Raw genomic sequence first — 22,809 nt, forward strand, 5'->3', positions numbered from 1 at the left:
TAAGAAGTTGCAGCAGCAGCACCCTCCATTTTAAATGGCTGATTTCAGTTTTCCATGTCTAGTTTTAAACGTTATTTTTACATACGTGCAAAACCCTTTTCAAATGGCTAATTCAGTTTAGAGGCATCCAGTTCAGAAAGGGATCCTAGGTTCATGAACAGGATTTTTTTTTTACTCCAGGCTCAGAACTGACATTATTTGATGTCCAAATTCTTCTCCAGCAGGGAATTAACAGCCTCCAAAATAAACAAACCGGAATTCAATAAAAACAAGCATCTTTGGCTTGTCGTGGTGCTGCTTTTCATGCACTTTGTATCTTTCGATAGAAACCAAGACTCGGTGACCTGTTCAGACAAATGTTGAGGAAAAGAAATTTGTCCCCCACGATTTAATCTCGAGTTCACAAGAATTCACCACAGACGCTAGCAGTTTAAAAGGCTGCTCAGATCTTTTTATTAGTTCCCATTCAACAAGTACAAAACGAAAGAAAAACGCGCTATCAAGGCGGCAGTGTGGAAAAAAAAGACGTAGTTGTGTTGATCCCCAAGTGAGTAGAAAAGAATGGTGCGTGTGGAATATATATATATATATATTTATAGTTGTCGTTTTCATTTTTATAAAAACCCTACGTCTAAATTAATTGTACTCAGAAGCAGCCTAAACTAGTCTACAGGGAAGGGGAGTGGAAAATGGGCCGGAGCCCCTTAGCGGTCAAATCGGAAGCGTCAGCTGTTGAACGCCGGCCTTCCTCATGCTGTGGGAGCCGGGCTGGTCTTGCTGGGTTCGCTGGCGTGACGCTTCCTCATGACTTCCTGGGCCAGGTCACAGGTGATCAAGCCATTGGCTACCTGGAAGGTTCCTGAGCTGTAAAAAGAGCCCAGGTAAGAGCATGTTACTTTTCAGATACGTACTGCTTACATTACAACTCCGTTCTGCCATGTTGTTCTGACAAATCCTCTGGCGTGAACTCAAAAGATTCCTTTATTAGGAATGCCATGGCAAAAAGTTTCTCTTGCAGGCTAACAAGTCCAGCTGGCCGGAAGGTGATGTTACACTTATGCCACACATTCATCTCCGCCCCCTGCCTTTTATCCCCAGAGCTAGGGTGGGGCCTTGCTAGGAGCGGTGGCTCTTCCTTCCCAAGGATCGGCTCATAGAATTCCACTGCTCTCCTCTCCTCGCATTCCGGCAAAGTTTCTCTCACAAGCTAACAAGTGTATCCAGCTGGAAGGTGAAGAGTTGTCTGCCACACCTATTCATCTCCGCCCCCTGCCTTTTATCCCCAGAGCTAGAGTGGGGCTTTGCTAGCAGCGGTGGCTCTTCTGTCCCGAGGACCGGCCTATAGATTTCCACTGCTCTCCTCTCCTCTGTGCGTCAGGCACTGGACTCAGCTGTTCCTCCTCTTCCTCATCAGCTACCTCCAGACCTGGGGGGCTGTTGACTCTCCACCTGAGGGCTGACGGACGGCCCAGGCTCTGTCTGTCTCTCTGTGTCTCTCTGTGTCTCTCTCTCTCTGTGTCTCTCTCTCTCTCTCTCTGCCAGCTCCATTCCTTCTTCTCCCTCGGAGCTCACAGGTTGCCCTGATGTTGACCCTGACTCCCATGTCTCCTCCTCTTCCTCCTCTGATTTGGCTGCTGGTGGGGCCGGCAGCTGACAGGCCGCAACACATGTTCACCCCACTCATACGTTAAAATTATCCCACCCAAGGTAGTCCTTGACTTACGATCACAGTTGGGGCTGGAATTTCTGTTGTTAAGTCATTGCGGTAGTATATGATTTTATGATGAACATTATGCAAACCATCATGGTCATTAAATGAACCTGTGGTCGTTAAGCACAAAACCACAAGACCATTCTTCTGAATGGAACTTTTTTTTTTTTGCTAGAAACCATCAAAAATGGTTGCAAATCGTAATTGCTCAAACACAGGACAGCACAGTTGGTCGTAAATGCAAGCTAATTGCAATCGTGTGAACTTCAGGAGGTGTTACAAAGGTTGTAAGTGGGAGGACTGTACCCTTTTTCAGCATCGTTTGTAGTTTCAAATGACTGCAAAATTAATGGTTATAAGTCAAGGACTACCTGTAAAGCCCTCCTCCAAGCCACGCCCCATCACCAGAGGACTGAGGAATTCTGGGAGTTGAAGCCCACCCCTTTTAAAGTTGTCAAGGTTGACAAACTCTGGTCTAATCCCAGCTCACTTACTTCTCTGGAGATTCCGACACAGTTGTCATCACTGGATGGGTGTGTTTTCCAAAGAAAAAACTAGCCCACCAATGTCCAGGATCAGACTTGGGAAGTCCTACAAGGAAGGACAAAACGAAGCAAAAACCAGTTATTAGAAACAGGAAAGCGGTTGAGCTTAGAGACCACTTTGTCTTATCAAATATTTAATTTAATTTATAGCCTTCCGTTCCTCTAGAACAGGGCTCTCCAACAAAGGGTCAACTTTTAAGACTTGTGGACTTCAACTCCCAGAATTCCTCAGTCAGCCATGTTGGCTGGGGAATTCTGGGAGTTGAAGTCCACAAGTCATAAAGTTGCCACGGTTGGAGACCCCTAATTTAGAAACTCAAGGTGGCCCAGAAAGTTCTCCTACTGTTCTTACCACCTCATCCTGTTAGGATAACACTGGTTTGACAGAGACACAAAATTACTCAAAGTGCACTACTTCCTGCACTAAGAATGGATTTACAATGGGTCTTCTTGGTTCTAGATTGCAGGTAGTCCTCAACTTACGACTGGTTGCTTAAACAGCTGTTCAAACGTACAACGGATTGCCAAAAAGTATTTACAACCCGGTTCCAAAGTCCTGACAGCTGCCTGCAATTTTGTGACTGTATTTTGGATGCTCAGAAACCAGCCCACATTTACCCTTTACTTGACTTTATTTACATAGCAGAAGCCAGTTTTTATTTCTAGGTTTTGGTAAAGATGACCGTTCGTGAACAAAGGGTTCAATTCATGACCTGAGGTTTGCTTAAGGACTGCCACAAAAAGGATCGTACAATCAAGTCTGATCATGTGACAACGGGCTTTACCAATCATTACTGGAGGACTCTATTATGGTTGCAAAGTGAGGACTATCTTTCTATACTCTTCCTTTTGACTAGAGTGAACATGCAGGAGGAAAAGAGGTGAGTGCAGAATGTAATATTTCTACAGCACGTCGGGCTTCGGTTTAATTTAGAGAAGGCCAGCCAGCAAAATCTCTGCCAGCAAGATTATTTGCTTATGCTCAAACTTTCTTAGATCCATCCTTCTTGCCTTAGATAACCCCAAGTGAAAGAACTGAAGGTATTTTGAATTATTTACTCTCCTGCCAATCAATGTTAATCACACAAGGACATTTCCATTTTCTTCTTTAGCAAAAGAAAAGGGTAAACATAAGAGTCAGCACCATAAGATCGCTGATGGATGTAATGTTTTAGCCAAAGAAGGGCTGAGACCAACTCATCAGTTGCACCCAAATGGCAGGAAGTCAATTTTGCATCTGCTTTGAATTTGGCTAGAATTTCCTTCCTCTTCAACCTGAACCAAATTAAAGATGTGCAAAGAAAGCAGAAAAATTAGGTGGATTTACTTCCCCCCCCCCCCAAATTCTCCTATTTCTATGGGAAAGGACATGCCAGCCAACATTTTCTTTTTTTATGACTCCATAGTCCAAGGGTCTTCAAACTTGGCAAGTTTAAGACTTGTGGACTTCAATTCCCATAATTCCTGAGCTAACATGACTGGAGAAGGAATTCTGGGAGTTGAAGTCCACAAGTCCTTAAAGCTGTCCAGTTTGAAGACCTCTGGTTTAGATCATAGATACACCAGGGGCTCCACCATAACTTTGAATGGTCAACTAAGTGACCAGTCACAAGTCGAGGATTTCCTGTTATACTTCAACCTTTCTCCATGGAGCCATCTTTTCACAAAAAAGTGTGCACTTAGATGTTCATGCACCTTGCATAGCAAAATCAGAATAAATAGCTAAGAACATAGAATGTTCTGAAATCAACGTGCCCACCTCTAAACTTTATAGATACCCAAAAGCTCTCTTATAGAGAGCAAAAAAGACTGCAAGTACCTAGTTTACAGTCATTGGATTAGAACTGGCTACTGAAAATCTCAGCCACTTTCTTGGTGAGTCTGAATCCAACCAACTTAAACCAACTTAGTCCTGCTTAAGTGGGACTCCTAGGTCTCAGCTCACCCAAATTCAAAATGGAGAAGAGACTACTACAAGAAAAGCAATCACAATGCAATGCTTGATAGCACAACATGAGTGCAAACCAATCCAATCCAAGGCCCACTCCAGAGCGTAACCCAATTTCCTGGCAATAAATCATCATAAAGCTTCATAAAAAGGATTTAAAAGCCTTTAGTCATATGAGAAGAACAAGCACGTTGATTCAACAGACTATGAATTTAATGGACTATGGGTTTAACAGACAAATTTCAAGAAATGACAGATTTGACCCCAAAAGACAGATCCAGTGCACTGCATGGTGATTTTAGTCCAGTCAACATTCACACAATTTGCACTCATGATATTTATGCGCAAAATTCTATCCCCCATTTATTAAACATTCCTCTCCATTGACATTCTTCCGGTCGTCTTAGTACATTAAATCAGGGACTTGGGTTTGCAAAGGCCTTCAACTCAAAGCAAGAATGAATTTTAACGTTCTATAAAACAGTGGTCCCCAACCTTTTTTATGCCGCGGCCCGGTACCGGCATCAGCTGGGCGCCGCCATCTTGTTTTGATGAAAAAGTGCTTCGGTGAGCTCACGGAAGCACTTTCATCAAAACAAGATGCGGGCTTCGTGACTTTCCGGTAAATGGCTTTCTACCGGAAAAGCTCACTGAAAAGCGCGCGCCATCTTGTTTTGATGAAAGTGCTTCCGGTGAGCTTTCTACCGGAAAAGCTCACCGGAAGCACTTTTCATCAAAACAAGATGGCGGCGCCCAGCAAACCAGCGGCCCAATAGGATTTGTTCCACGGACCGGTACCGGTCCGCAGACCGGTGGTTGGGGACCCCTGCTATAAAATACTGACCTGGATGGTGCGGGATGACTTCTCCAGAGTACTCAGCACTTCCACAGGAGCTGTTACTGGAGGTGGAACCCAACCGTCCTGCAGGAGAAGACAAAGCACCAGATTAGCCACAATATTGCTACAGGTAGTCTTCAAATTACAGCCACCATTGACCCCAACATTTCTGTTGCTAAACAAGATAATTGTAAAGTGAGTTTTGTCCCATTTTATTCCCCTCTCAGGGGACTTCCAGTAAGCAAAGCCAACAGGAGAAGCCAGATTCACTTAACCACCATGGCAGAGAAATAAAAAAAAACCAGATGCAACTGACTGACTGCATTGCTTAGCGACGGAAGGTCCAGTCTCAACTGTGGTTGTAAATTGAGGATTATCTGTACTCAGAAATAAACAATATCCAAAGCCTTTTTCATAGACATTCACTGGGGTCACACTAAGGCTTTAAACTGTAATTGCTTAGACCAGGGATGTCCAATCTTGGCAACTTTAAGACCTGTGGACTTCAACTCCCAGAATTCACCAGCCAGTCCACAAATCTCAAAGTTGCCAAGGTTAGATTCCTCTGCTTGATGCTCATCTTGCGTAATGATTAAATGAAATGCATCAGGTGTGTTATCAATACCATTTTTCAAAAAGGTTGCAATGAAGGGAAGAGATGTTTGGGGTTGAAAGAAGAGACCCAGAAAATCTTTCCAAAACTAACAGCCTGTAGCTTTAAAACCCCATAACTCAGAGCATATCCCGGTGATGGCGAATCTATGGCACGTGTGCCACAGGTGGCACGCAAGAGACGTTTGTGCCGGCACGTGCACCTCAGGCAAACTTACCTCACTGTGCCTTCTTGCGCCTCACAGCTGATTTTCAGCCTGTTTGAGGCCTTTTTCGGCCTCCCAGAGGCTTGAGGAAAGCCTCTGCAGCCCGAAAAATAGTCCCGTTTCATCACTTCCTGTATGACGAAACGGGTCTATTTTTCGGGCTGCAGAGGTTTTCCTCAAGCCTCTGGGAGGTCGAAAATATGGAGGGGGCGTGGGGGCCCCCGCATTGCCTTCTGGATGCTGGCACATGAGTGCACACACAATTTCTGGCACAGGAGCCCACAAAAAGGTTAGCCACAACTGGCATATTCCATCTTCCCACACAAATGCTCCAAAGATGACAACACAATCCTTTGCAAACAATGCAGCGCACCTCCCACACTGCCAAGTTTCGCACTAGACCAATGAACTTTACCTTAGTGCCTTTGTGTCCCAAAACTCCACCCAGGGTAGAAAAATAAACAGTGAAGGATTGCAAGAACTTGGACAGAGTTTCAGGCAACCCCCGTTCTGATAAGCCTTCAGGTCAGGGAACAGGAGGTGAAGGATTTTTATGTGACCAGTGGAGTCTTAAATTAATCCCATTCAACGGCCGAAATGGAGATCAGCCATGCCAAACGGAGAGAAGCTTCAAAACTTGTTGGATCACTTATTACTAGGAAACGCATGACTTCTTTCTTTGTAAACAAAGTAAGGAAAGAAGCTTGTTTTGGAGGTTTTTTTTTTTTTTTTTAGTGCCTTCACTGAGTTGTGACGACTATTTGACCAAAGTTCTGCAATTTTCTTGGCAAGATTTCAGAAGTGGTTTGCCATTGCTTCATTCCTAAGGCAGAGAGGAAGACTGGCTCAAAGTCACCCGGCTGGCTTTCAAGCATAGGGCAGGACTAGAACTCACCATCTCCTAGCGATTGGCCCAAAGTCACTCAGCCTGGCTTTCATGGCTAGGAGGGGACTAGAACTCCCAGTCTCCTGGTGATTGGCCCAAAGTCACCCAGCCGGCTTTCATGGCTAGGAGGGGACTAGAACTCCCAGTCTCCTGGTGATTGGCCCAAAGTCACTCAACCTGTTTTCATGCCTAAGAGGGGACTAGAACTCCCAGTCTCCTGGTAATTGGCCCAAAGTCACTCAACCTGTTTTCATGCCTAAGAGGGGACTAGAACTCCCAGTCTCCTGGTGATTGGCCCAAAGTCACTCAGCCTGTTTTCATGCCTAAGAGGGGACTAGAACTCCCAGTCTCCTGGTGATTGGCCCAAAGTCACTCAACCTGTTTTCATGCCTAAGAGGGACTAGAACTCCCAGTCTCCTGGTGATTGGCCCAAAGTCACTCAACCTGTTTTCATGCCTAAGAGGGGACTAGAACCCCCACCCCAGTCTCCTGGTGATTGGCCCAAAGTCACTCAACCTGTTTTCATGCCTAAGAGGGGACTAGAACTCCCAGTCTCCTGGTGATTGGCCCAAAGTCACTCAGCCTGCTTTCATGGCTAGGAGGGGACTAGAACTCCCAGTCTCCTGGTGATTGGCCCAAAGTCACTCAACCTGTTTTCATGCCTAAGAGGGGACTAGAACTCCCAGTCTCCTGGTGATTGGCCCAAAGTCACCCAGCCGGCTTTCATGGCTAGGAGGGGACTAGAACTCCCAGTCTCCTGGTGATTGGCCCAAAGTCACTCAACCTGTTTTCATGCCTAAGAGGGGACTAGAACTCCCAGTCTCCTGGTAATTGGCCCAAAGTCACTCAACCTGTTTTCATGCCTAAGAGGGGACTAGAACTCCCAGTCTCCTGGTGATTGGCCCAAAGTCACTCAGCCTGTTTTCATGCCTAAGAGGGGACTAGAACTCCCAGTCTCCTGGTGATTGGCCCAAAGTCACTCAACCTGTTTTCATGCTAAGAGGGGACTAGAACTCCCAGTCTCCTGGTGATTGGCCCAAAGTCACTCAACCTGTTTTCATGCCTAAGAGGGGACTAGAACTCCCAGTCTCCTGGTGATTGGCCCAAAGTCACTCAACCTGTTTTCATGCCTAAGAGGGGACTAGAACTCCCAGTCTCCTGGTGATTGGCCCAAAGTCACTCAGCCTGCTTTCATGGCTAGGAGGGGACTAGAACTCCCAGTCTCCTGGTGATTGGCCCAAAGTCACTCAACCTGTTTTCATGCCTAAGAGGGACTAGAACTCCCAGTCTTCTGGTGATTGGCCCAAAGTCACTCAACCTGTTTTCATGCCTAAGAGGGGACTAGAACTCCCAGTCTCCTGGTGATTGGCCCAAAGTCACTCAACCTGTTTTCATGCCTAAGAGGGGACTAGAACTCCCAGTCTCCTGGTGATTGGCCCAAAGTCACTCAGCCTGCTTTCATGGCTAGGAGGGGACTAGAACTCCCAGTCTCCTGGTGATTGGCCCAAAGTCACTCAGCCTGCTTTCATGGCTAGGAGGGGACTAGAACTCCCAGTCTCCTGGTGATTGGCCCAAAGTCACTCAACCTGTTTTCATGCCTAAGAGGGGACTAGAACTCCCAGTCTTCTGGTGATTGGCCCAAAGTCACTCAACCTGTTTTCATGCCTAAGAGGGGACTAGAACTCCCAGTCTCCTGGTGATTGGCCCAAAGTCACTCAACCTGTTTTCATGCCTAAGAGGGGACTAGAACTCCCAGTCTCCTGGTAATTGGCCCAAAGTCACTCAACCTGTTTTCATGCCTAAGAGGGGACTAGAACTCCCAGTCTCCTGGTGATTGGCCCAAAGTCACTCAACCTGTTTTCATGCCTAAGAGGGGACTAGAACTCCCAGTCTCCTGGTGATTGGCCCAAAGTCACTCAACCTGTTTTCATGCCTAAGAGGGGACTAGAACTCCCAGTCTCCTGGTGATTGGCCCAAAGTCACTCAACCTGTTTTCATGCCTAAGAGGGGACTAGAACTCCCAGTCTCCTGGTGATTGGCCCAAAGTCACTCAGCCTGCTTTCATGGCTAGGAGGGGACTAGAACTCCCAGTCTCCTGGTGATTGGCCCAAAGTCACTCAACCTGTTTTCATGCCTAAGAGGGGACTAGAACTCCCAGTCTCCTGGTGATTGGCCCAAAGTGACTCAACCTGTTTTCATGCCTAAGAGGGGACTAGAACTCCCAGTCTTCTGGTGATTGGCCCAAAGTCACTCAGCCTGCTTTCATGGCTAAGAGGGGACTAGAACTCCCAGTCTCCTGGTGATTGGCCCAAAGTCACTCAGCCTGCTTTCATGGCTAGGAGGGGACTAGAACTCCCAGTCTCCTGGTGATTGGCCCAAAGTCACTCAACCTGTTTTCATGCCTAAGAGGGGACTAGAACTCCCAGTCTCCTGGTGATTGGCCCAAAGTCACCCAGCCGGATGCTAAGGCGAGTCTAGAACTCCCACCCCAGTCTCCTGGTGATTGGCCCAATGTAGGGGTGGGATTCCACCGGTTCGGGTGAACAGGATATCAAGTTTTCATCTGGTTTGCTGAATCAGTATTTCAACTGACCAGCTGGCCCTGCCCACCCCTGCCCTCCCCTCCCCCAATCCTGTTGACAGTTTCTTTGACCCTCCATTGGCAAGGGCTAACAATGTTTTTTTTTTCTCTTCTCTTACTTCGGTAGTAGTCGTGGGTTGCCACAAGGGAGCCACTGGACGGGATTGCTGCCATGTTTCTTGATCTTCTTTCTTGCGCAAGTTGTAAATCCTGGGACACATAAGAAAAAAAACATTAAGCCTCTTACCAGAAGGTAGAAAAAACAGTCATAAAACAAATTAGGACTCCCTCCTCTTTTCTCCCAAGGCAGAGATACATCTAGTACCTACTTAGTAAGGCTTAGTAAGACCACACACCTAGACTACTGCATCCACTTTGGGTCACCACCCTATAAAAAAAGATGTTGAGACTCTAGAAAAAGTGCAGAGAAGAGCAACCAGAATGATTACGGGACTGGAGACTAAAACATACGAAGAACGGTTGCTGGAATTGGGTAATGTCTAGTTTGATGAAAAGAAGGACCAGGGGAAATATGATAGCAGTGGTCCTGTGATGACCCGGAGTGTAACACAAACGTAATAAAATCCAAAACGTAAATAAATGTTCTTTAATGCCTCCAACTTGGCCCCACTGTTCAACAATTCTCAGTTGGAGATTAAACTTATTCAAAAACAGTCTTCAAAAGAAAGCAATACAATCCGAACTTAATGAACAGATAGAGGTGAAATAAAAAACCAAAACAAACTACAATGAAGGAATTTCCACAACGGACCAGGATAAGTAATTACCAACTTCAAGGAGATAACATGGCACTGTCTGTTGGAAGGTCTCCAACCAAGATAACTTCAGCCCAAAATAAAACACGCTTTGCTTCTAGCAATGCTGTGTTTCAACCGTCTCTCTTATATACTATTCTCCCCAGCTGCAACCAATGAGGGGGATCATGGCCACTTCCTCTCTCGTAAGCCAAGTTGTTTCCTTCTTTGTTCCTCACTGTGTGTCCTAGGATGAAAAGGGGATGGGCCTGGTTCTTCTGACTGCCCAGTCGGCCTCTGCCCTTCCCCAGCCTCCTCCACAACCTCCGGAGCCACACCTCCACTCCCTGTCACCTGTTCCTCCTCTCCCTCAGAGTCCGACTCTAACAAGGGCATGACAGTTCCAATGTTTGAGGGGCTGCCACAGAGAGGAGAGAGTCAAGCTATTTTCCAAAGCACTCAAAGGCCAGACAAGGAACAATGGATGGAAACTGAACAAGGAGAAATTCAACCTGGAAATAAGGAGAAATCTGCTGACAGTGAGAACAATCAACCCATGGAACAGAAGTTGCCTTCAGAAGTTGTGTGAGCTTTGGCGGCAAGCGCAGCAGGAATCGCGGACCGTCGTGAATTCCTGCTGCCACCGAAGCCACGCAAAACCGGAAGCCATGGGGTAGGGTCTCCTGCTTGGGCAGGGGGTTGAACTAGATAACCTACAAGGTCCCTTCCAACTCTTATTCTATCTTCGAGACAGATACGAAAAAGTTTCTATTGGTAGACCACAGATTTACAGCCAATCCTCGACTTACAACAGTTTGTTTAGTGACTATTTGTAGTTACAAAGGCACTAAATAAGTGACTTATGAGTTTTTCAGACTTACGACCTTTGCACTTGTGATCAAAATTCAGATGCTCGGCAATGGATTCATATTTACGATGATTGCATTGTTTCCGTGTCATGGCATTCCCTTTTATGACCTTCTGACAAGCAAAGTCAATGGGGAAGCCAGATTCACTTAACAACCAACTTTAACAGCTGCAGCTCAACAAGTGTGGCAAGAAAGGTTGTAAAATGGGGTCTGTCCTAACTTCCAACAGTACCTAAGCGATCAGTTGTAAGTCGAGGACTACAATATTTAAGTCTCTGATCCTACAATTACTTCTATGGTTCAAATTTTTATTTTTTTAATACAGAAAATTAAAATACAAACTCCAAAGGGGAGGAGACATGGAGATTTTTACAAGGACAAAGCAAAACTAAGTAGACATTTAATAATGTGGATTAAAAAGACTAAAGACAAAAACACAGCAGCATTACTCCCACCTAGACGAGCACTGACAAATATATTGCAAGAATAATACTTTCCTCACATGTCTAAGATTTATAAACTTCTACATCTATTTGCAACCAATTTGACCTGTTATAACATCCAGCTACTATAATCGTTAACAGTTTAATCAACAATAAACTTCAAAGCCCTCTGTTAACAATTTGTGATTGTAATTAGCTTGTAGAAAGGCTACAATGTTTTTTTTTTATCTACTACAAAACACCCCAAGCACCAATTTTAATACAATTACTTCTCTTTTTTTGTTTGCAAACTTTTAAATATTGGGATTTATTGGGGTGGTTGAGCACATGGAAAGGCTACTTCCTTCATGACAAATACTGCATCAGGCTCAGTTAGTTTTTACAGCTACGGGCAATCCTCATTTAGCGACTGTTCTCAGTCACAACAGTGAGGAAAAAGCAACTTGAAAACCAATCCTTGTATCTACCACTTCTTTTCAGCTCTTTAAAGCAAAGGAAACCTGAACTAAGAGCATAAGCTGTTCTGACACAAACCTGGTTCCAAGAGAGCAAACACAAGACCAAAGTAGCAGCACAATCTTTTAATGTTTCATTTACGAATCCTGTTTCTTCACAGATAAAAGGCTGCTTCCAACTAATTAGCTCCGATAAGGAAGAGCCTTGCCAAGTTTTTTGCAAGGCTGCCAAGAACAACAGATAAAGTTCCTAAACAATAAATCAAAGAGACTCCAAAACTCAGATATTCCTAATGTCCACCAGGCTCGAGTATCAAGCTTCTTTGCTTCCTGCAAAGAACTGCAGTTTCTCAGCTGGCTTTTATCTTCTCAGGGAGGGGCCTTACTCCCGAGTCGCCTGTGCTGCTGCAGCTCTTTCCTTCGAGCAGCCCTGTGCGCACGCGAACTTTTGGCCCAGGCTCCTCAGGGGCCTCTTCATCACTGCTGCCAGCCTCCACAATCTCCAAAGGCAGCACTCAAGACTCCCTTCCCTGATGGTCCTGGCCCCCATCCCTGCATCACACACAAGCCCCTCATCTCAGTCCTCACTCTCCGAGACCTTAGCCATCCACACCTGCTGCCGGCAAACCACCACATAAGCACGCTCCCAGTGGCACTTAGCGACTGCTCTGCTTAACAACCCAGTTGTCTTAGTACTCCTTTGAGGTCACTAAGCAAGGACTATCTATATATATCAGTTAAATTGTCAGCCATCTTGCCATTTTTTCCCCTCATTAAAAGTTGCTGTGACTGACGAAGACAACAACTAAGTCTGTAAACACAAACTCACAGACAGACGCACATGTACATTTTGGAAAAACCAGACTCCTAATTATTTAGGTGGGGTTCCCCCTTTCTAGACAGAGTGACTTAGTAGGGCTTAAGACATAAAAGGCTGCGAGTCATCCTGGGATCTGAATCATTCCCACAGTAGCTGGCAACCCCATCCTACGCCTACTCAGTTGTTGCTGAGTTGCTAGGATTCATTGCCACCTCAGCCTAAAATTCTGACTAACTCCACAAATGAGGGAGTAAATCCCAAACACCTCTTTGAAGATGGAGGCGTCGACACATTTTCTTGTTTGCACTGGCAGATTTCATGGGAACCTTCGCACACTCTTAAAGATGGGTGCTTCTCTGTAACTTGGATTAGGCAATCACAATCCATCAGAATAGAGGCTGGAAGGGATCTTGGAGGTCTTCTAGTCCAGCCCCCTGCTCAAGCAAAGAGATACTATACCATTTCAGACTAGTGGTTGTCCAGGCTCTTCTTTAAAACCTCCACTGTTGGAGCACCCACAACTTCTGGTGGCAAGGTGTTCCACTGGTTAATTGTCCTCACTGTTAGGAAGTTTCTCCTTAATTTCAGGTTGCTTCTCTCCTTGATTAGTTTCCATCCATTGTTTCTTGTTCTGCCCTCTGGAGCTTTGGAGAATAAACGGACCCCCTCCTCTTTGTAGTAGCCCCTCAAATACTGGAATACTATCATGTCACCCCAGTCCTTCTCTCTAGACTAGCCAAACCCAAATCCTACAACGGTTCTTCCTATGTTTTAGTCTCCAGGACCTTAATCATCTTCGTGGTTGCTCTTCTCTGCACTTTTCCCAAAGTGTCAATATCTTAATTATCTACATTAAATCAAACCACAAAGTACATTAAACTAACCACTACCAGTTCAACTTAATTGGTTCTCCAATTGTAATAGAGGAGCACACACTTTTCAGGATATATTTGACATTTTAGTGCCGTTTAGGAAGTCCATTCCAAAGGAAAAGGTGAGGGCAAATAAATATATAAAAAAAATAAAAAATAAAAATCAGGTTTAAATCAATTTGGGTTAAACATTCTTTTGTATTCCGTTAATTTTTTTTTCTTCTACAGGTAGTCCTCGACTTCTGACCACAATTGAGCCCAAAGTTTCTGATGCTAAGTGAGACATTTGTTAAGTGAGCTTTGCCCTGATTTACGACCTTCCTTTCCACAATTGTTAAGTGAATCACTGCAGTTTTTAGTGACATGGTTAAGTGGATCTGCCCTCCCCATTGACTCTGATTGTCTGAAGGTCTCAGAAGGTAACGACAGAACTCTGCAACCGTCATATGAGTCAAATGCCAAACAGCCGAATTTTGATCATGTGACCATGGGGAATATTGCAACAGTTGGGAAAAAGCCAGGTTCCCTTAACAATAGGGCTACTATCTCCACAAACGCAGTGATCCACTTAACAACTGTGGCAACAAAGTCTGTAACATGGGGCCAAAATTCACTTAATCTCACTTAGCAACAAAAATGTTGGGCTCTATTGCGGTCGTAAGTCGAGGATTACTCGCCCTCTGCTGACTAGGACTGAAAAACAAGGGAACGCCGCTTGGTTTGCAAGATGGAAAATAATCTTTAGTTACTCAATAGGTTAGATATGAGTAAAGTACAATTACAGGGTGAGGAGGAGGAGGAAAACAGGTCAAGTGGATATTAGGAAGGAGGAATTCCGTGGGTCACCTTTGGAAGCCTCGGCAGCTTGACTTACAGACATTTGTGTTCTGACCCAGCTTTGTCCAACGAACTTAAACACAAACTCGTTTTCAAAACAAAACGTATGTTATTGCAACGCTGGGAAATGCTTTAATTCCCAGCCAGGACTAATGATAAACAGTTCCCCAAGATAAGCACACGCCTTTCAGTGCTGTGGAATGCTGCCAAAAACAGAAATCTCCAATTATACAGAAACCAACCGAAGTACCAGAAAAAAAACCCAACCAGAGCTTCAAGGAGGACTTTCCAAGGAAAGCTTTCCGTCATTGAGGTCTGACTTTTATCCCTTATGGGAGGGGCAGTCACCTCCAAGCCTTACTCCCAAGTCGCCCCTTCTGCTTCAGCTGCTCTCGCCTTCTAGCAGCTCTGTGCACACGCGCACTGGGAACAGGCTCCCCTTGCTCCTCTGCCTTGCTGCTGCCAGACTCCGAAAGCAGCACCCCACTCCCAGATGGTCCTGGCCCCATGTCTTCATCGGATGCAGGACCCTCATCCGAGTCCTCTCCAGACTCCCGGACTGGTCCCCGTTCTTTCCCTCTGTCCGATTCCACTACCATCTGCACCGGCTGCTGGCGAACCACAACAGCAAAGTGGAAAATAATCTCTAATTACTCAATAGGTTATGTATGAGTAAAGTACAATTACAGGGTGAAATGCAGGAGGAAAACAGGTCAACTGGATACAAGGAAGAAGGAATTCCACGGGTCACCTTTGGTCACCTCAGCAGCTACACAAGCAGTCCTTGACTTACAAACATTTGTTTAGCAATCGTTTAAAGTTACAATGGCACTGAAAAAAGCGATTTATGACTTGTCCTTGCACTTATGACCATCGTAGCATTCCCATGGTCTCAAAATTCAGGCACTTGGCAACCGGCATGTATCTATGACAGTTGCAGCATCCTGTGGTTCTGTGATCACCACTTGGGACCTTCTCAGCTGGTTTCTCACAAGTGAATGGGGGACGTCTGATTCATTTAACGACCATGGCTCACTTTACAACTGCAGTAAGTCTGCAAAGACAAAGCTACCTTAAAGAATTGCCGAGAGAGCCTACCTATTAATAGAAGTGACAGTTGATAAAAACCAGTGGTTCCTATTCTTTGGTGATTAAAATTAAAATTTATTAAAATTTATTTCTTTTTGCTAAGCTACCTATTTTTCTTTCTTCCCTATTCAGGAGAAAGCGAGCAATAGCCACCTCGACTTACGACAGTTGAGCCCCAAATGTCTGTTGTTAAGCGAGACAGTTGGGTTTTGCCCCGTTTTACGACCTTTCTTGCCACCGTGGCTAAGTGAATCACTGCAGTTGCTAATTTAGCACCACGGTTATTAAAGCAAATCTTGGTTTCCCCATTGACTTTGCTTGTCGGAAAGTCAATGCAACCAACATGAGCCAGGAGCCAAGCGACTGTTGAAATTTTGATCATGTGACCATGAGGGTGGCTTGCAATGGTCATAAGTGTGAAAAACAGATAATCAGAGTCGGGAGGGACCTGGTAGGTCATCTAGTCCACCCCCGCCCAAGCGTGAGACCCTACCCCATTTCTGACAGATGGCAGTCCAATCTCTTCTTGGAAGTCTCAAGTGATGGCGCTCCCACAACTTCCAAGGGCAACTTCTGTTCCATGGGTTGATTGTTCTCACTGTCAGAAAGTTTCTCCTTATTTCCATGTTGAATCTCTCCTTGATCAGCTTCCATCCATTGTTCCTTGTTTGGCCTTCAGGTGCTTTAGAAAATAGCTTGACCCCCTTCCTCCTCTCTATGGCAGCCCCTCAGATATTGGAAGACTGCTATCATGTCTCCCCTGGTCCTTCTCTTCACTAGACTAGCCATGCCCAGTTCCTGCAGCCATTCATCGTATGTTTTAGCCTCCAGTCCCCTAATCATCCTGGTTGCTCTTCTCTGCACTTTTTCTAGAGTCTCAAAATCTTTTTTTAACGGTCTTAAGTCCCTTTTTTCAGGGTTGCAACTTCCAACGATCACTGAGTGAATGGTTGTAAACCAAGTACTACCTAAATTGTAGTCAATCGCTACTTTATATATGGTTTGCTTTAAAAGAGGGTCCGAAAAGAACTTGGAAGGCTGTCAGTGGCTTGTACCAGTCAGAACCGACACAAACATGAACACAAACACACAATCCCTCGCCTAGCTACAGAAAAGTCTTGGGCTAATATTGTTAATCAGAATAGAGCTAGATGGGGCCTTAGAGGTCGTCTAGCCCAACCCCCCTGCTCAAGCAGGGCACCTTATACCAGTGGCGGCTAACCTTTTTCGGCTCCCGTGCCATCTGCCCATGCAATTCCCTCCTTGCGCACGCACCTTTGCGCATGTGATTTCCTCATGTGCCACGTGTCTGTGCATGCGCGCAATTCCCCCCTCATGCACCATGTCTTTGCGCATGCGTTTCTCACACGGCGCACATCTGCGCATGCACATGAGATTTCCCTCACATGCAGCGCATCCCTGCACACCCCTCCGCCCGCTGTGCATGCGTACCAGATGCCCAACAATCAGCTGTCGGGCGGTGGCGCATGCCTGCGCAGTGGGGCTCTTCCAGGTGACCTCTTGCGTGCTGGGTGAAATGGCTCTGCATGCCACTTCTGGCACGCGTGGCATAGGTTTTGCCAACACGGCCTTATACCATTTCAGACAAGTGACTGTCCAGTCTCTTGTTAGAAACCTCCAGTGTTGGAGCATTCACAGCTTCTGGAGGCAAGTTGTTCCACTGGTTCATTATTCTCACCGTCAGGAAATTTCTCCATAGTTCTAAGTTGCTTCTCTCCTTAATTAGTTTCCATCCATGGTTTCTTGTCCCGCCTTCTTTTGCTTTGGAAAATAAGTTGACCCTTTTCTCTTTGTGACAGCCCCTCAAATACTGGAAGACTGCTATCATGTCGTCGTCCCCCCGCCCCCCAGTCCTCCTTCTCTCTAAACATCCCCAGAGGATTGAAGCACCCTCTCAATTTACCATCAGAAAAAGGAGAACTTGTGTCTTAAGAATAATAAACCTTCCAATTTGAGTCATTTAAAATGCAGCTGAGTTCGAAGGGGAGGGCTGAACTTATTCTTGCTCCACTTCTCTCGTGTGCCTTTTGTTTGACGAAGGAAGAGAAACCTCCGATCTGAAAAACCGGAATAAACTGGCTTACCCCCTGCTTACTTTAAAGAAACTGCCTCCGCTCGTTTTTTTTTTTTTTTTTTTTTTTAAGCACACAGCCTTTGCATTTAGCAAAACAAGCAAAATGTGTGTTTTTTCCGTGTGCGCCGCAGTAAGCGCTGGGAGAAGAAATCGCGCGTGGTGGGTTTTTGTTTTTTGTTTTGTTTTAAAAAAACCGAATTAGCTGTAATGTAAGACTCAAAAGAGCGAGTTAGCATTTTTGTTCTTGTCCTTTTATACTGCTCGGGTTTTTCACTATTTGGGGCCAATATGGCCACCAGACAGCCGTCTGCCAAATAAACCCGGCGGTTGGTCAGAATAACTAAAAATACTTATTTCCGATATAACGCAGATTAACTATTAACATTATGATTGGGGGGCAGAGAGTAAACAAGGCTGCCATCCTGGCAAGCAGCCGCTTCAAGGCGAACGGATTTTAGAGAGGTAAAATAACCTTGATAAACATTCCACCCCGGTCCTCCCGCCCCCAAAAGACCCCCCGTTTCAGTGGTTTTTGACGGCTGGCGAGAAAAGCGGAAACCCGAATGGAACGTTGAGACACAGAATGGAACGTTGAGACACAGAATGGAACGTTGAGACACAGAATGGAACGCGGAGGGCCGGAATGGAACGTTTGATGAAAGCTCAGAACGTTCAAGCCGCACGTCCTCTTTTCCGATCCGGGGGGCGGTCGCGAAAGCGGTGAGGAAAACAAACAAAAAACAAAAAACCAGGACACGTGTCGCCGGCCAGGCTTGGGAACGACCACCGCTAAGCGAAACCGACACGTTTCTTTTATTTTAGTTTCTAACAAAACAGAACATACCGACCCAACGGGCGCCCCCCTCCCCTCCCCTTGCAGGCTCAAACGTAGACACCCCCCCCCCCCGAGCGATCATTTTCGCTTTCCGCTACTTATCGCCACCACCCTCCCCAGCCGTAGTAGCGTCCCGATCCTAAAGGTGTAAAGCTGGGTCTTGAGCCGAATCCAAAGCTTAAGTTCTCGGGACTTCGGCTGGGACTGTCAAAGACGCGCTTGCAACGGGAGAAACCGAATTGAGCTAAGATTGACTCCGGAGTAGTTAGGCGTGAGTAATGCTCATTCCCCACCAGTAAGCACCCTTCCCCCCCAATTCACGGATCCTACTCCCCAGAAGTCGCATTACAAACCGGAACATTTATAGTACTATAAAGCTACGGACCACAACCGGAAGAGGTCCGAAAACATGGCCGCGCCTTGACGATTCCCGGTTTGTGTCTTGTGTGTGTGTGTCACAAAGCGTGCCAGGATTCGCCTGGCACGTTTCCTTCGCTCTCCTTTTAGAGTCCAACCCTGGTTCCGAGCCGCCCTTCAATCTGGGGGGCGGGGGGTCCGATTCCTCACCCCACCTCTCCAACACATCCCCGCGCTTGACACGTGTCGAGTTTAGGACGTTGTGTGAACGCAGCCCCTCGCGCTTTCCCGAGCAAGTTAAGCCGTTTAGGCGCTAGGGGCTTCCACGCGCGAGAAACAGAGGCTCTCTCTCTCTCTCTTACTCATACCCCAACGTGGGAATCCTTACGTGGAAGGAAGGGACCGAAGACACAAAACCGGGGGCAAGAGTTTGCAAAGAAGTCCCCCCTCCACCTTACCTTGAAGTCTTAGTGCTGCGCCCAGCAGAATCCCGACGGCTTGAGACCACAGGTGACCTGGCTCAGGAAGGCAACCGCTAGGCGGGCGAGCCCATTTGCGAAGGAGCTGCTGCGAGTCTCCACGTCCACGAAAAACACCCAGGCGATGATGGTTTAAGGGCGGAGGGCGGCGCGGTCGCCTTTATATAGGCAAAGCCCGGCCTGGTTGCCTGCGTCAGCTCAGGCCACGCTCCCTTCTCCGACGAGGCGGCGAGGGAGCCCCCCGGCGCTTCTCGGCTTCGCGGGCCGATCTCGCCCTCCTGCGGCCGCTCGGTGAGCCACGGAGCCCGGTCTTGGCTTGGAGGAGGTAAGAAGCCGCCTTCGGGGGCGAGTTGGGGGCGAGGGAGGACCTGTAAGAAACGGGGAAGCTACCGGAGCCCCCTCCCTCCCCCTACTGGAGGTCCCTATGTTGACAGGCGCTCTTTCTATTTTTATTTATTTAGGTATTAGATTTTGATCCTGCTTTTATAATTACTTGCTGTGGTCAAGGCAGAGAACATACCAATGCTCCTTCCTCCTCCTCACTCCTCCTCCTCCTCCTCCTACTTCCCAACAACAACAACAACAACAACAACAACAACCTTGTGAGGTGGATCAGCCAGAAAGAGGGGGACTTGAGTCCTGCCTTAGGCATGAAAGCCAGCTGGGTGACTTTGGGCCAATCACCAGGAGACTGGGAGTTCTAGTTCTCCCTTTGGCAAGAAAGCAAGGATGGGTGATTTTGGGCCAATCACTTTGCAGTCCCCTTTTGGGACCTTCGGACAAGCAAAGTCAATGGGGAAGCCAGATTCACTTCACAACCGGGTTTTACTAACTTAACAAACTGCAGTGATTCACTTAACGACCGTGGCAAGAAAGGTCATGAAATGGGGCAAAACCCATTTAACAAATGTCTCACTTAACAGAAATTTTGGGCTCAATTGTGGTCGTAAGTTGACTACTTGTACTCTTGCTCTGTTCTAGGCTTCCCAAAAGCCCGAAGCCGACTCCTCGTCCCAATAAAACCCCTTTTATTTAGTTTAAAGGGAATTCCTCTACGGCAAAGTCCCGGCAAACAGTCTTTCAAGAGATTTCACAACTACAGACTTTTATTAGGCTTGGAGAGTTGCCAGGCCAATATCTTCCAAACGCCATGCTGTAGCAGACAATACTTGGCAAGGAGTCAGGAACAGATCTTCACCCTCATGTATTGAACTGTCTCCTGTAAAACCCCACTCCCCTTTCACTCCTCTTTATTCCCTATGGGAGGGGCCATTCACCATTCACCTGTGGCTTTACTCCCAAGTCAACTCTTGTTCCTTAATTGTTCCCTTCTTCTGGCAGCTCTGTGCATGTGCACACTGGGAACAGGCTCCAGCTGTTCTTCTGCCCCACTGATGTCCGACTCCGAAGGCAGCTGATAACTGCCAGGCGGCCCTGGCCCCATCTCTGCCTCCGACGCAGAGCCATCGTCCGAGCCTTCCCCAGACTCCAGGACTGGCCCATGTTCCTCCCCAACCTCCTCACTGTCCAAATCAGCCGCCAGCTCTGCTGGCAGGCCGCACCATTAGTATAGGATTTCCTGCTTGAGCAGGTGGCTGGACTAGAAGACCTCTGAGGTGCCTTTCAGCTCTTCTGATTCTGATTCCTGGGTAAAGTACGCATAGAAAAGCAACTAACTTCCACACTACCACACCAATTCTAGTACATTTGCAAAGAAAAGATCTTGAGGAATACTTACTAAACAGTAATGCAGTGTTTAAGAGCAGGGAGGGGGGGATTGTCCTGCAAGAATGGCGTCTCTGTTTCCAAACCAGAGGTGGATGTTTTCTGCCTGAAAGAGAGATTGTTCCCACAAACAAATGGTCCTTTGGCTAATTTATGTGAAATAGCACCAAAAAAAAAAAATAGCCCTAGAGGTTAAATGCCAGACCCTGCTATTGCTATCCTGCTGCCTCAGAATATTTATACGGAACAGAACACGGGTTGCTTTCTTCTGCTTTTGACTTTCAAACAAATCCTTGACTTACTACCACAATTGAGCCCAAACTTTCCGTTGCTTAAGTCTAGACAGTTGTTAAGTGAGATTTGCCCCATTTTATGAACATTCTTGCCACGGTTTTTAAGTGGACCACTGGCAGTTAAGTTAGTAACCCGGTTGTTAAGTGAATCTGGCTTCCCCCATTGACCTTCCTTGTCAGAAAGTTGCAGGGAATGTATCAAGGTATTTCAAATGACTGTTGGAAATAGTAAAAGTAAAGAAGGGACCTTTTATCCTTTATGGTGGAGATGTGCTAAACTAAAGCAAAGAAATTTTGGAGCAAGATTCATATTTCAATGCAGAAAATTCTTAAAAGGAAGATCAAGGTGGAATTTTTTCTTCTGGGTTTAATAGAAAAAGACTTGGGAGGAAAAATGTGGAATTTTGAACTTTTTATATACGTTGACAGGAGCAAGACTGCCGTATGCACAAAAATGGAAGGACATTTTGATTCCAACCATGGACGAATGGCTGCAGAAGCTGATGGAACTGGCAGAGATGGCTGAATTAACCATTTTGATCAAAGGAAAAAAAAAAAGATCTTTTGTTGCTACATGGAAACCGCTTCTGGACTTCATGCTTGAGGTGGTTAAAAAAAAAAGTGAAATTTTGATTTTGGATTTTACTGATTTGTTTGTTGTTATAGAAGTGGCTACTTTATATGTGGGAGCGTCATCACTGGAGACTTTCAAGAAGAGATTGGATTGTCAGTCGTCCAAAATAGCGTAGGGTCTCCCGCTTGGGCGGAGGGATGGACTAGATGACCTATAAGGTCCCTTCCAATTCTGATTATCTGTTATCTGTTATATGGTTTTGGAAAAGTACAAAAGTTGAGGTTCAATGCTTTATCTACTGTAACAGAGAGAGTCAGAAGTCAATGCCTTTTTGTTTTGTTTTTTGCTTTTCTCCGTCCCCTCCTGTGTCCTATTATTAGTTTTTTTATTTTATTCTATACATAATAAAATGTTTAAAACTAAATTTTGATTACGTGGCCGTGAGGATGCTACAATATTCCTAAGTGTGACAAATGTCCCCAAATCACGTTTTTCAGGGCCGTTGTAACTTGGAACAGTCAATAAGAAATAATAGGAAGTTGAGAACTACCTGAAATCCAGGGGTGGGATTCTGCCGGTTTGGACCGGTTCACCTGAACCGGATGTTAAATTTGCATTTGGTTCACAGAACCGGTATTTGAACCGACCGGCTGGCCCTGCCTACCCCTCCCCTCCCCTTCCAGGAGTCTCTATGGCAGTGATCCCCAACCTTTTTTACGCCGCGGCCCGGTACCGGCATCAGCTGGGCGCTGCCATCTTTTTTTGATGAAAACGTGCTTCCGGTGAGCTTTCTACCCGGAAAAGCTCACCGGAAGCGCTGGCGCCGCCATCTTTTTTTGATGAAAACGTGCTTTCTACCTGGAAAAGCTCACCGGAAGCACTTTTTCATCAAAAAAAGATGACGGCGCCCAGCAAGCCAGCGGCCCGGTAGGACTTGTTCCGCGGACCGGTACCGGTCCGCGGACCGGTGGTTGGGGACCCCTG

General features: G+C 46.3%; 1 protein-coding gene and 1 long non-coding RNA gene across 3 annotated transcripts; both read right to left on the bottom strand.

Moving 5' to 3' along the window:
- Positions 1 to 429: 429 nt before the first annotated feature.
- PPDPF (pancreatic progenitor cell differentiation and proliferation factor) lies at positions 430 to 19,447 on the bottom strand. The gene is made up of 5 exons (XM_087959152.1): positions 19,213 to 19,447; positions 9,447 to 9,537; positions 5,049 to 5,126; positions 2,206 to 2,302; positions 430 to 864 (listed from the first exon to the last, which is right to left on the bottom strand). Exons 2-5 carry the CDS (start codon positions 9,499 to 9,501, stop codon positions 750 to 752), a joined length of 345 nt encoding a protein of 114 aa, XP_087815278.1. The 5' UTR covers positions 9,502 to 9,537; positions 19,213 to 19,447; the 3' UTR covers positions 430 to 749.
- On the bottom strand, positions 6,605 to 9,362 carry LOC148131077 (uncharacterized). Of its 2 annotated transcripts, XR_015748415.1 has the most exons (7): positions 9,234 to 9,362; positions 9,033 to 9,165; positions 8,765 to 8,862; positions 8,095 to 8,326; positions 7,895 to 7,992; positions 7,293 to 7,524; positions 6,605 to 6,917 (listed from the first exon to the last, which is right to left on the bottom strand). It is a non-coding gene; the product is annotated as an uncharacterized LOC148131077 (long non-coding RNA). The 2 variants fall into 2 exon arrangements; XR_015748416.1 differs by lacking the exon at positions 6,605 to 6,917 and having other exon boundaries at positions 7,253 to 7,524; positions 8,162 to 8,326.
- Positions 19,448 to 22,809: the final 3,362 nt, after the last annotated feature.

The sequence above is a fragment of the Notechis scutatus genome, chromosome 3 (genome assembly GCF_049901735.1).
Source record: "Notechis scutatus isolate UNSWTSFEM ecotype Mainland chromosome 3, rNotScu1.2, whole genome shotgun sequence".
Taxonomy (NCBI): Eukaryota; Metazoa; Chordata; class Lepidosauria; order Squamata; family Elapidae; genus Notechis; species Notechis scutatus.

Bases quoted from the DNA above. Each gene is read 5' to 3' on its own strand.
- PPDPF (XM_087959152.1), bottom strand. From the start codon at position 9,501: ATGGCAGCAATCCCGTCCAGTGGCTCCCTTGTGGCAACCCACGACTAC. The intron at 5,127-9,446 runs GTAAGAGAAGAG...CTTCTCCTGCAG, and splicing joins AACCCACGACTACTACCGAA to GACGGTTGGGTTCCACCTCC. The intron at 2,303-5,048 runs GTCAGTATTTTA...CCTTCCTTGTAG, and splicing joins AGTCATCCCGCACCATCCAG to GACTTCCCAAGTCTGATCCT.